The 14369-nt window shown below is 35.0% G+C and overlaps 3 protein-coding genes across 8 annotated transcripts in view; 2 read left to right on the top strand and 1 right to left on the bottom strand.

The window, feature by feature from the left end:
* Positions 1-5478: 5478 nt before the first annotated feature.
* Positions 5479-7728, top strand: dynlrb1 (dynein, light chain, roadblock-type 1; the record flags this gene model as incomplete). Of its 2 annotated transcripts, XM_084100889.1 has the most annotated exons (4): positions 5479-5635; positions 5957-6032; positions 6172-6339; positions 7344-7728. In XM_084100889.1, the coding sequence occupies 4 exons, from the start codon at positions 5633-5635 to the stop codon at positions 7385-7387; spliced, it is 291 nt and encodes a 96-aa protein (XP_083957015.1). In that variant the 3' UTR covers positions 7388-7728. The 2 variants fall into 2 exon arrangements, with proteins under 2 accessions (XP_083957015.1, XP_083957014.1); XM_084100888.1 differs by lacking the exon at positions 5479-5635 and having other exon boundaries at positions 5948-6032.
* A 265-nt stretch (positions 7729-7993) lies between these two features.
* Positions 7994-12991, top strand: map1lc3a (microtubule-associated protein 1 light chain 3 alpha). Its single transcript, XM_084100887.1, has 4 exons — positions 7994-8162; positions 9618-9673; positions 10036-10142; positions 11607-12991. Exons 1-4 carry the CDS (start codon positions 8123-8125, stop codon positions 11767-11769), a joined length of 366 nt encoding a protein of 121 aa, XP_083957013.1. The 5' UTR covers positions 7994-8122; the 3' UTR covers positions 11770-12991.
* Positions 12131-14369, bottom strand: part of efcc1 (EF-hand and coiled-coil domain containing 1) — a 31767-nt gene continuing 29528 nt past the window's right edge. For all 5 annotated transcript variants that reach the window (XM_084100883.1, XM_084100882.1, XM_084100885.1 and 2 more), the window contains one exon: positions 12131-14110. In XM_084100883.1, coding sequence (XP_083957009.1) covers positions 13974-14110 — 137 coding nt within the window. In that variant the 3' untranslated portion in view covers positions 12131-13973. The remainder of the gene's footprint in view (positions 14111-14369) is intronic.

Raw genomic sequence — 14369 nt, 5'->3', positions numbered from 1 at the left:
TACGTTCTATATTTAGTCATGACAAAAATTTTATTAACGCTGCTGCAAGGATGTTTCTAATGCAACGGCTGAGGGAGTGACTGCAAATTTGATATCTTTCTCTCCTCTGACCAACGTAATCAAATCTCTCTATATTTTTTCCTTCTTTTGGAAAGTTGTGGGAACTCTAATCTTTTGCTATTGGAGCAAATTAAAATACAAAAATTATATTATAGCTTTCGTCTACCGTTCACCGCTACAGAAGTTTACCAAACTATGATGACTTCCTCTCTGAAAACTGTAAGAAATGTGAAAAGGCTCCATAGAGTTGAATCATATTATACATAGTTAGATAGTGTTTGCACAGCTATTTAAACTTAACAAACAGGAACAGACAACACCGAGTTGCTGATGAAGGGCTTGTTTCTGCTGTTTTCTTTAAGCTTTGTTAATGATTTCTAGGGATGGCAAAAGCTGTTTGGCCATGGACCTGCAATTGAAGGCCAGTATGATAAGCAGCTGTGGACTGACCAACAGCTAGTCTGAAATGTCCACATACAACCGGGAAAGCAAAACATCTGAATGGATACAGCTGTGTAAGCCATGATAAACAGCTGTTAAATTAAATAGTATAGGGTTTTACAAATTAAAATGTGCTCATTTATTCATTCACATATTTATTATTGTTTTATCTGAGACTTTTTGAGCCAAGCAGAGGTGGACAGTAACAAAGTACATTTACTTGAGTACTGTACTTAATACTCAAGTAAAGTACAGATACTCAAAAAGTGTACTTATTATTTCTGGAAACTTTTTACTTTAACTTCACTACATTTGAAAGATAAATATCATACTTTTTACTCCACTACAATTCTGTCAAGGTCCTTGTGGATGATTTTGGTTGCAGGGATTGTATTTTGGTTGGAAATGAAAGTCAGGTTGACGATGTCTGATTGACGTCAGAACCCGACGCCGGATTGACGTCAACATCCAACATTGGACAGATGTTGGATTTTGATTGGAAAATAAAGTCGGGTTGACGTCAGAATCCAACTGATGCTGGTTTCTGACGTCAACCCGATTTTAATTTTCAAGCACAATACAACGTCTGTCCAACGTTGGAGGTTAATGTCAATCTGGCGTTGGATTCTGACATCAACCTGATTTTCAACGTTGGGTTTGGTCTTCTAAATGCACATTTTTTCATTGTTTTGGAGCACACTAGCTTATAGATAACAGTAAGGCTAACATATTCATACCAAAGGCCAAAAAACTTTAAATAGGGCACTATTTGAGGGAACAGCCATTTGGGTGTCCGAAAACATTGTGGACGTTATTGAGTACACTTATTCAATCTCACATTCAATCCCACTACTGGAACTGTGTTCTAGAAATAAATCTGATATTGATATGAGGGTAGGTAGGCAGGCATAGATTCAGAGGCATAAAGTACTGTAAGTACAACATAGAAGAATGCAACAATAATAAAACAATGCATTGACATTTACTTTTTTACTTTTGATACTTAAATACTTTTAAAAACAAGTATTTCTGTACTTCTACTTAAGTAAAAATCTGTCTTTACAACTTTTACTTGTAACGGAGTAATATTTGACCAGTAGTATCTGTACTTTCACTCAAGTAAGGAAGTTGTGCAGTCCACCTCTGGAGCCAATACGTTTTTTTTATTATCCTGGAAAGAAGAAAAGAGGAGAAAGTGTGTTGTTTTTTAAAGGGTTTGAACTATACTTTGCTGCGTTATAGTCACTGGATCATATTTCCTCACCCTGTCAGTAGTCATGGACAAGATGAGACAACCCCTATTGGGCAATAGCTGGTGTCCAGTTACATATGAATAAGAGATGGGGATTTATACACAGTTAGAAAATGTTCATGTTGGCTTTGTCATATTAATAGAGTTGCAGTTTGGCCTTTGTTTGGTAAAAGTCAGGCAATGTGTGTCTGAAGAAAACTCGTATCAACATCTTAACATTATTTAAGAGGAAATCTGAGAGTTCAGTGTCTCTGAATGTGAAGTAAAAGTATTTATTACAAGACAAGGAGATAATGAGGAGGACCAGGATGTGCTCGACGCTGAATGTGTAGGAGTTATTAAAACTGTACACAGAGCTTGCTTTTAAAAGGTGTTTTTCTCCTGAGGGAACATGGCTCTGCTCCCAGATATCTACATTTTACAGCGTGAAAGCACTAATGAGTCTCTCCCTGATAGCATGGTGACATTGATACAATGTTGAATTTTGATCCAAACCATCATTTTGGTTGAGATTGACATTTGAATGTTTAAAGTGTGTTGGATCAGCATTGACATTTTGATGAAAGCCAACAGCACACAAGGATGGAGAGGAGACAGTGACACTAAGAGTGATTTGTAGTTGATGAGCACAAGATCATTCAGGCATGTATCTCTGCAGAAAACTAGTGGGTTTTTCTTAATCAGTGGGGCGTTTTCAAACGACAAAGGGCATTTTCAACCGCTTTACCCGCTTTTCATTGATAAAACCGAACTGAGATATAGTTAATGGCTATACTGTAGCTCAGAGGTGTTTGTTCCTCTTCATGAAGAGTTTAGCTCCAACACACCTGCCTGGAAGTTTTCATTGATATAAGACAGATTTTTAAAAACTTGAACCTGTTGGACCACCTGTATCAGACTTCTGAAGCCAATTTCATTTTTAAAGGATGAAATGCTTTTGTCCTATTTCTCCCCCTTTCTTTTTTAAAGAATGATCTTTTATATCATTGATTGATTGAATAAAATATATTGATTCAACTGCTGGAAAGGTGTCATTTATATTTTAAAAGGTTTTCGCCAAATTTTGAAATGGTCAGGAATTTGTTGACGCACCATTGAAGTGTAGTTGAAATATTAATGTTGTTTCAACATTATGGTACATCAGATGGCAACAGTGTTTGACATTCCTTTTCAGTTGTATGTTCAGTGTTTCAACAAAATGTATTTAGAATCAACATCACATTGTAACACTGATCAAACCATATTACCAAAGATGATTTTTGTTCATTTCAGTGTTAATTCAACAGCAGTGATATAGATTCAACATCATAGTGTAACATTGATTCAACAATATTATCATTTATTATTTTTGTTAATTTCAATATTGATTCAGCATCAGTGATGTAGAATCAATCATAGTGTAATGTTGATTCAATAGCATTAACATTGATTTTTTTTGTTCAACATATTTTCAACATTAACTGAGGGTGCAAAAGTGATATTGATAAAATATCACTTTGTAATGCTGAATCAATACTATTACCGTTGATTTTTGGTTGAAATCTCAACATTGCTTCACCAACTGAGGGTGCAAGAGTGATACTAAAGCAACATCACTTTGTAACATTAATTCAATGTAATTAGCGTTGACGCATCAACACTGAGTCAACATTGTTTCATTGATTACATGCTATCTGGGCTGTTTCATGTCAAATTCAAGACTAATAAAAAAGTGGATTCCTTACTGGCTATAAATAACATTTGAGACCTCACCTGAAGCTGCACTAACAGTATGCATGATATTTACATTAGCTTTTTCACATTTACATTTGATATTGGACATACGCTATTGATTGTTTCTATGTGCTTCAGGGCATGCACATACAAAGGCTCTTCAAACCTGGGCTATAATTAGCATGTTTGCAACTAAATTAAGCATTTGAAGTGTGTAGTTATATACTTCCTGGTTGCACACTCTGCACAATGAGGTTTTGCAAACCACTTTGAGAAAAAAAAGGATTACCTAATTCAGTTTAGTACCACTTAGTACCAGTGGCGGCTGGTGAAAAATATGTTAGGTGGGGCTGTGTTATTTTCATTCGGTTTCAATAGTCTGGTAACCATGGGAGTCTTTTAGCGTAGTGGCTCCGAGGTTGTGGAATGCTCTTCCTCAAGACATCTGTCAAACATCCACCCTTCTCTCCTTCAAAAACACATTTTTTTTTATCTGATTACTCTTCAGCTCACAGTCTATAAATTCTACATTGTTATTGATATGCTATTTGTTTGAATCCCTCTTTTTTATCTTTAACCTAACTTTGTAAGTGACCTCTGTATATTAGGCCTATTTCTGCCCTTGGTATGTGTATTGTGCTTTGATGTTGATGTTTATTTTGTTCTATTCCTTAACCCAGTCCCAGTGGTTCTCAAACTTTTTAGAGTTGTACCCCATGAGGTTTTTAACATCCTTCCCACGCTCTTCAGTCACACCTTTTTCAGTAAAGGACAATATTTGCCCCCTTAAATCGCATTTTTACCTTTACAAATACCTTTATAAAATAAATAATGCTTTTTGAATAAAAAAAAAAGTTCAATAGAGAAATATGCAATGATGGTAAAAACGAAGTGATGCTTTTAAATATTAAGTTAAAATCGCCAGGTGGTGAGTCATCGAGTCATTCATTCAGTAACGAAGCAAGTGGCTGTATTTATGAATTAAGCATTGAATCATTGACTCTAATGATTCATTCAAAACCGCAGATTCGTTCGCTATTGGCCAGCCGCCCCTGCTTAGTACAGATAAAACCACAGTTTGTATAATCAGGTCATGTGAAAATACTGCCAACTTTGTGTTTTGTTATTTTGTTACTCCATCACATGGTCGTTCTATATTTGCTTTAAATTTTACCCAAACGTGAGGCACCATGCACCCCCTCCGTCCTGCATGTAGCTGCACATATGGAACGAGTCAAAGTTTCCATGTGTAGGCTAAGAGTAGAGCTGACCTAGCAGCAGTTATTAAGTGGAAACCCTGAGGCAAAGTTTGGAAAGGAAGTAAATGACCTCATAAATCCACAGTATGCCTGTTCATGTCTCTCACACTCATCAGACCGTACCTGTACCATCTTTATGGTTAAGCAACCTCATTTTCATTTGTTCCTATCCTCAAATCAGTCCAATTAAACATTTCCTTTTTTCTCATCAGTAAGTAATAGGCTATAGCCTAACTTGCAGCATTCTATAACTTTTTTTAAGCATGTCTAGACATTAAATTGCACCACAGTGGGTTCAGTAAACTTTCAAGTCGAACAAGTCTGTCATTGAACTGCTTTTTAAAGCCTATTCCATCTGTCATGTAACTTTGGGCAATATAAGTTTTAGTAGGCTACAGTAGTTAAAAAAGTTTACTTTTATTTAGCCTACACTGTTGTTGTTTTTTTGACCCACTAATGGAAACTAGAGGCAGTCCCTTTTAATATAAAATAGCAAACATATCTACTTCACACCATCAAAAACTGAAGAACTTCCTAGAAAATCAGATAAAGAGACTGCCATATTATTTTTTTGTTTGTTTGTTTTCTAGCTAGCCTACATTATAGTGGGAAACATTCTCATAGCAAAAAAATAGAAAGAATGCACATTCACTGTATGCATATTCATGTTAACCTCAAAGTATATGTATAATAATAGATCTAAAATCACTAGTTTGTAGTAAAATAAAATACCTTTTTGTTAAAATATAAAAGATCCAAGAACTCGCAGTTTGACCGGCAGTCCTCCAGTCCAGCGGATGGCAGTAACGTATAACCGACCGTTAACATACTAGCCTACATGTTTCTAGTTCCGGAGTTTGCAGTGCACCATCAATCATAGCAACGAAAACACCGACTTACCTTAACAATGGCAAGTACATTTACCATTTATACTTGATCAAATGTTACTATAATTGAAAGTACATGTTTGCTAGCTTGTTATTGTCTCGGTTAAGATTGTTGTGGGCTAACATTGAATGCAGGGCGTTGTCATTTACGAGATGGCCCGTATAGCAGCCAACTAGCTACTGCTCGAGTATATATTAAAAAAAAAACAATGGCAAAAATACGTTTTTTCCCCAAGAGACTCATTTAGTGATTACACAGTGCGACTGTTCCGAAGGATATTAAGTAATTAGGAAGGATTTACGTTAATTAGGCTGTTTTAATCCATAAAGCGTTTATGTTGCAGGCTGAGGTGGATGAGACGATGAAAAGGCTCCAGAATCAGAAAGGAGTGCAAGGAATCATCATTGTTAATGCAGAAGGTATCTGGCACATGAGAAATGTTGCAGCTGTTATTACATGTTTTAGTTTGGTTGTCATGTGCTTCAGCATGGAACTGATCAAACAAAGAGATCTTTGTTGTTGTATCTGCAGTTTTTCCTATGTGCTCTCTTTTAATAGGCATCCCCATTAAAAGCACCCTTGACAACGCAAGCACAGTCCAGTATGCTGGTAATATCCACCAGTTGCTCATGAAAGCTCGGGGAATAGTGAGGGACATCGACCCTCAGAATGATCTTACCTTTCTTAGAATTCGATCAAAGAAGAATGAGGTCATGATTGCCCCAGGTAAAGAAAAGTGCACTTATGTAATGCTAGTTAGTTATTTAGGTTAGTGCAGTGGTTCTCAAACAGCAAACCTCCAAATGGGCCAGAGGATGACTTCAGATTATTTAAATTGATATACTATTATTAATATAATAATTATTATGGTCATACTTTATATTAGGTGTCCTTAACTACTATTTTCTTACATCAAAAAATAAGTAGAATGTACTTATTGTGTTCATTGTATTGCAAAAGACTTTCTCTGCTATTGAGGTTAGGGACAGGTTTTGTGGTATGGGTGGGTTTAAGGGTGGGTTAAGGTGTAAGGAAAGGGTGAACAGTGTAATTATAGATATGAATCACAGCTGTAATTAAATGCAGGGATTTTTTAAAAATATAAGTCCAATGGAAAAAACATGCATGTACACTAAGTTCATTGTATTAATTGATTCATTTTACTGTTAGTACATAGTTGTTAAAGACACCTCATATAAAAATGGGACCATTATTATTATATTAAAACAATCTAACTTGATTAAATTTTAAAAATATATATGTTAAGTAAATGTTAATGCAGTAAACAGTTATTGTAAACTGAAATCATCTTTCTTTTTTTCCCCTTCAGTAGCTATTGTTTTATTGAAGAATCACAAAAAGAATTGTGGTTAATTAATTCATTTACCTATACTATATCAACAGTCCCATTCTGCCTTCATGAAACATGCCTTAAACAAATTCAATTACATTTATTGCATGTTTTTTTTCCAGGTCAAGTAGAGGAAAAAAAGTATGGAATCTCTCAGTGTTAAAGGAAAAATTATGGAATCCTCTTTTAATTTGCATTTCTAAAAATGCTAAGGGGAGATCATTTTGTAAATAAAAGCTAAACATATGAGGGTTGAATATGTCATAATATTGTATTTTTGCTGCCTGTCTGCTCAAAGCCAAATATGTGTCTGGTATATAGACTGATGAATATGATCATACATTAGTAATTTAATTTTTTTATTCTGTTCTCTTTACAGACAAGGACTATTTCCTGATCGTCATTCAAAATCCTACAGAGTAGTCCTGAATTCTTCATAGTTGTATTGCCATAGTATTTTTTTTTTCTATAAATAACAGCCAAAAGTGTTTCATTTCATATGTTCCAGTAAAGTGAAGTTTATATAGTAACACAGTTACATTAAAGGAAGATGCATCCATCTTATTATAAATAATAGGTTTGTACTGATCTTGCTTATCATTCCAATAATTTGCCTTTTTTCTGTAATTTATTGTTCTCTCATATTCTCTCTCTTGCAAGTACTCCAGCTTCATCATCTATATGCATCAACATGACACTATGACATACTGTACTTGTTTGTGTATGCTAAAAAGGACAATAAAACAACAATGCTTTTCCTTTTATTTATTCTTTGTATTTTCATATGAAATGGAAAGAGTGCTCTGCTGTTTGCCATAATTTAAAACATAATGTTTAGATTTATAGACAGATTTGATTGTACGTGAACTACTGATCTGAATTTTTTTTTTTTTTACATAGATTATAAGGGGTTACTAAAATACAATATAGTTATAGAATGTAAATTGACAAGATTAGAAAAGAAACGTAACTATATTGTTATTGTAGGTCTATACTTAAACTGGGTCCTGTCCCTTTAAATCCTGTTATGACATCACGAACTCTAGTACATTGTCTCGAGCTGTTTTGCTTACAGTGAATCAGAAGCTCGAAAAGAAGCGAAGTCGATCGAGACTTCAACATATAATAGCTCATTTTTTACCACATTCAAGTCCAGTTATGCCATCTGACAGACCCTTCAAACAGAGACGGAGCTTTGGTAAGATGAGTTTTATTCGTGCTGTGTCAGCACATGCGTGTTTGTTTATCAGGTTTGTTTTCGTCCCTAGCCTGCTAGCAGCATTGTGACACAGTGTTTACGATTTTTTCTATAAAGCTTTAAATGCGTATGAAACGATTTTAGAGACATTTAAAGATTAATATAAGTTTAAACGACGGTTTTTAACCAAACCGACTGAGGTCAGTTGCTATCCAGTGAGGTACGTTAACGTTAGCCTGACTCGAAGGCCTTCTGTTTAACGTTAAAAAACAACAACAGCTTTAATCCACAGCTGATTTAGCTGATTTGTTAAAGATCATATATTTATATTGCTGCGTTGTCCTTTCCACATTTAAACTGCCATCTAGCTTTTAGGAAGATAAAACTTTAAAATTAACATCTATGATACATTTTTTTTTTTTCAAACTGATGCTAGTAACGTTAACTATTGTCTAACAGGTGATATAGACAAGTAGTCTATTTATGAATATAAATTGTGTTGAATAACAGCATTAAAGAAATGGATGGACAGTATTCGTGTTGGCGAAATAAATGATGCTGTAATTTGAGCTTTTTCTCATAGTCCAGACCGAGGACAGGGAGTGGGGGGAGGGAGGAGCATAAAACCCTTGCATAATCTTCCTAAACATAACAAACAACATAGATCTGCTGTTTTAAACACATCTGTAAGTGTCAGGGTCAATATGTTCTGCAAACGCTCTCATATTTGTCCAGCTTTTGGGATTATGTAATTGACATGAATGACCCTGACATGGCATCAGTTAAAGGGATAGCTCACCCAAAAATGAAAATTCTGCCATTAATCACTCACCCTCATGGCATTCGTTCATCTTCAGAACACAAATGAAGATCTTTTTGATGAAATCTGAGAACTTTCCGTCCCTCCGTTGACAGCTACACAACTTTTTGAAGTGTCAAAGTGGTTGTTGCGTAGCTGTCATTGGAGGGACAGGAATCTTATTCTGGTGTCACCATTTTCCTGTGCATTGGGTTACCAGCATCAAGTCCAAGCCTATTAATTTACACCCACAGCATAATATCAAATTTAGCTTTATAATCAACAGTACATTTTTTGTTAACCTTTTATCATATTCTTGGAGTATCGCTATAAATATCGTATTGTGAGTTCAGTATCATGATATGTATCGAATCGTGACATGAGGGTATTGTTACACCCTTAGTAACAACACATCAGAAATAACCTGTTACCTATTAATTGTCATTTAAGTGAAATTACTTAGCTTAAATATACAAGCTTTATAAAAATGATCATTCTAGGCTTTTGCATCTGAACTCTTCATATATATATATATATATATATATATATATATAAAATGTCTTTATGTATTGCAATTAGGGTTTTAAGTGTGGTAATATATGCTTACAGTCTAAATGAGCATGCCAAATCTTTGTTTTATTCTTTTTGTTTTTCAGCTGATCGTTGCAAGGAAGTGCAGCAGATACGAGAGCAGCATCCAAATAAAATTCCGGTGAGAAACTCTTTCGTCTTTTGAATGTGTCATAAATGAATTAGGACTGAGTGAAGAAGAGCCTTATTGCTTTGATATCACTTTTGCATGTCAATGTGAGATTTATTTTAAGATGCCAAGATTTATTACTCACAACTAATGGTTTTCAACTTCCACGAGGGCCTCAAGATGACTTAAATTTTTTTAAAATAAGACAATATTATAAAATAAACTAAAACAACTCTAAATCAATATATTTTGTATTTTAATTTAAAGTAATTGGAGTAATAAAGGTTGAGAACCACTGCTCTAGATTCTTATTTCAAGAGTAGACTATGTCAAAACACTATATCAATTTCTATTGTTAATATTTTTCCTTACAGGTGATCATTGAGAGATATAAGGGGGAAAAGCAACTTCCTGTCTTGGACAAGACCAAGTTCCTTGTCCCTGACCATGTTAACATGAGTGAGCTGGTAAAGATAATCAGGTAAACATAATATCCAGAATACAGGATTACTTGTTGAATTTTTTTAAACCGGGTTGTTGAGTGTACATTCTTGCCTGACTGTCAGTTGGTATCACATACACAGAGAGTATTTTTGACCATGCACAAGTCACTTTGAGCCATGAGTCCCGTGTGTTTCAGCCTCATCTGGTTTATTTACTCGCCTGGTGGGGTTTTGAAGCAGGGTGGGGGAGGAGAATGCAATGGTGTGCCAATTTTGAGTGTCTGCCGTGCTCGTCATCCACAGGGGACTTCTACGAACACTTATAAACAGTTCAGACTTGAAAACTGTTTTTCAGTCATTGCACAACATCCACAATTATTTTCCTAAATCCATTGTGTTGTATTCTTTTTTTTAAACAGGACCCTATTGAGCTAAACTTCCTCTAAAGATAAGCTTGCAGCTCAGTGTTGCCTTCCAGGTATTCCAGGTCAGATGATCAGACTAAGAACATTTTGTCAGATCCATGCTGCCTATCATACTTCATAATCCTTGGCTATGAATCATGACTGATTTATTTATAGTTCAGACTTGAAATAATGATTAAGTTATAAGTGTGACATTTCTGCTGCACTAGCATCACATTTTATGTGGCTACTAACGAAATGAAAAAATATACGGATATGAATTCTATAAATATTCCGGGTTCAAAAAGTAAAAGTCGACATGAAACGGAAGTTACGATAGTATTTTCTTCCCTATTGTGACGTATATCCGAGTGAAACGGCTTCTCGAACAAGAAAAAAAATGAAGGGCGGGACTTGATTTTTTCCATTGAGGGACTGATTGGATCGATTGCTGTGATCTCATGTGAGGTTGTCCCGCCCTCGTGCCAGTAAACACGTCATTGTTGCAAGAGGGAGGGGAAGTCATTTTGATGAAAGATTACAAGGGCACGTAATAATAATAATAAAAAAAAACAGTTCACGGATAAATTATTTAATAAATGCCTCAATATTCCATGAAAAAATAAGAATTGTATATTTTGATTTCATGGTGACTTTAAGCTCAATGAACAGAATTTTGTGGTTGAAAAATGTTCAACTCAATATTGATCAAACCATTGAACTCAATCAAGTTTATTATTTTTTAAAACTTGTGTATCATTTGAGATGTAAAAAGCTGTTTAAATCATAAGTTTTAGGGTTTTTTTTATGTGTGTTCACTGAAATGACAAAATAATATATAACTTTACACAAAGTGTTATTATTTTATTTTTATACAAAAATCATGGTTTCATGCATATTGCTTACACCTTGTGGTTATACTATTGAAACAGTGAGTATTTTAACGTTTACATATTGGCCCAATTCACTATCATTTGTATTATATGTTTTTAATAATTTTATTTTTGAGGTAATCAATAGTATGCCACAAATGCTGTGGATTGAATGTGCATGTTTTTGTCATTTATAATCAGTTGTCAAAACGACTCTCTTTTACAGGCGTAGACTGCAGCTCAACCCCACCCAGGCCTTTTTCCTTCTTGTCAATCAGCACAGCATGGTCAGCGTGTCCACCCCTATTTCTGAGATCTACGAACGAGAGCGAGATGAAGATGGCTTCCTCTACATGGTTTACGCCTCCCAGGAGACCTTTGGTTGCTAAGCAGGTCTCTCGACCTTTGAGGGAGGGATAGCAGAGGGAAGGAGAGACGTCAACAGGAAGCAGGCTCATCTAAATGTACCCGTTCTTTCACTCTCTCCATCATCACTGCTCCTCCCTTGCTGGTATGAAACGAAATAAAACCGTTGATTCTTGTCTATGTGACACTACAGTGCAAACCACAGCGTTACTGTAAACACTATTCTGACCCAATTTCAAACTTGTTTGTTTTCCTTTATTAGCTCAGCATAGGTATTACACTGTTTATACTTTGTATTTGGCCCTAGTAGCTTTTTCCCCCTTGAGTTTTATTACTTTTAGGCCGTTATGTCAAATAATTAGTAACACATGTTGCTGTAAATAGGTGAGAGTGTGTTTTTTTTATTATTATTTGTTTTAGGATTAATTTTCTTTTTGTTTGCTCATAGTAATGGTTCGTAGTAGTCACCAGACCTTAGTGGTGTTGGTGTAAGGTTGTAAAATCTTACTTCAGAATTAAGTGCTTATTTAAACCAAGTGATTAATCAAGATGCAGCGTAATTCTCATCACTGAGAGAATTTCCTGTCAGACCCATTCTGTGGTTCTCAAAACAAAACCGTTAGGAGACCAATGGCTCCAAAGGTGTAATTATAATTATTTGAACTATCAAAGGGTTTCTGAAGCCTTTATGAGGCTGTTTATTTCTGGGCTCCTGTGTAAAAATAACTAATCATACACTCATTGTAGAATAAAGGTATCGTCTGATGGTAACGGTAGTCAAAAGCCACATTGATCTGTACTGTACATGTGTAAGCCAGAAGAATATCTTTTGGCATACAGTATTCTGCAGTCAGCCTCACATAATCTTTAGTAGATGCGAATGAAATGCTTTTTTTGCACAATTAAAACATCTAAGAGGACAACTTATTAGAAGTTCAACAATTATAGCACATAATTATACTCTCCTTTATACTTTTTTTCCTCCTGTCACCATACGAGCTGTATGCCTTCTGTTAAATCTCAGATGAAGGGATCGTGATGTCCTACATTGCATGTTTTTTTCCAAACTTTTTTTATTGATTTATGCTATAGATTTGTTAATTATTTCAGCTTTATTTAAAGCTAAAAAACGGAGACTTTTTAGATGTTTTGAAACCAAAAAACAAAACAAAAACTGAAATATGTATATGTATGTTTGAATTGTTTGAAAAACAAGTGCGTGTATAAATCATTGTACGAAATGATTATGATGTGTTATGTTTTTAATTTCTTGAACATATAAGCACTGATGATATATTGTCCAGTACCTTATGTGAAACTCATGAAGTTTATCTAGAAAAAAAAATAAAAAATAGGATATTTCCTTCAGTACATATTGACAAACCAAGTGTTAATCTTCACTGTAGCTTAACAAAAAAGCATCCCATATTTGTACGATGGGAGAGAGGCACAGACACTGGCAATTATGAAACATACAGTAAGCTATATATTTTGTTTCATGCAAATCATGGATAAAAATCATCCTTAAAGAGCAACAAAACTGCTCAGAAGTGCTAAAGTTTCTGTATTTTGAAACAATGAATAATGCAAATGTTCAGTCCAGGGATAGTTCACCCAAAAATGAAAATTCTGTCATCATTTATTCACCCTCAAGTTGTCCCAAACCTGTATGAATTTCATTCTTCTGCTGAACACAATAGAAGATAATTTGAAGAATGTCAGTAACCAGACAGTTGATGCACCCCATTGACTTCCATAGTATTTTTTCCCATACTATAGAAGTCAATGGGGTCCATCAACTGTCTGGTTACCCATATTTATCAAAATATATTCTATTGTGTTCAGCAGAAGAAAGAAATTCATTATTATGAGCATTACATAGCCTATACCTGAGTGGTTTTTAATTAGGTGTTCCTGTACCTGTGTTACCACGTTATACATGAAGCTGTAATGAACACCATTGTATAATGTGCATGTATTTTAAGATAATACTGACCAAGAATATATGAAATTGCAAAAGGAAAATCTTGGAAAAGTAGCTTAAAATGCTTCAAAATGTGTCACATCAAATGATAAAGAGCTAAATGTTTTACACAACTATACACAGAAATATAAACACATGAAGAAAAATACATAGCTAATTCTGCTCCCATTTTCCAACATGGCCAGTTAAAAGTCCTTTCGGAAGAGTCTGTAGCACCCTGTGACCATCAGGTGGCAGTAATGTCTAGAAGGAGATGAGCAGAGAGTTGGTGAGAGACTGGTGACTCTCTGCTCTCTGTATCGTCTCGCCATTAGAGAGGATCTCACACGCAGCCAGTTCATGACAGAGAGCGTTGAGCACCTCCAAGATATGTGCTTTCCCTGCAAATCAGTAATAGAGAAGCTAAGCTTTAGATCTGTGTGCGGCTAATATGCTATAAATAGAATCTTTCAAATAAGTATATATATTCTAATAACACACACACACATGCACACTATTTTTAAAGTGGTCTCAGACTTTTGTAGCACACTGTATATCTTAATGCTCCTGCCACATTTTTTTATTGCCTACCAGGCCTGGTAAACAGTAAAGGTTTTATAAGACCAAAGCTGGCAAGTTAAAAGTTATTGTGTCTCTTAC

Source organism: Abramis brama, assembly GCF_963993115.1.
Source record: "Abramis brama genome assembly, chromosome: 23".
In the NCBI taxonomy this organism is placed as follows: domain Eukaryota; kingdom Metazoa; phylum Chordata; class Actinopteri; order Cypriniformes; family Leuciscidae; genus Abramis; species Abramis brama.
The sequence above is the reverse complement of the archived record's forward strand: the minus strand, read 5'-3'. Positions and strand labels throughout refer to the sequence as shown.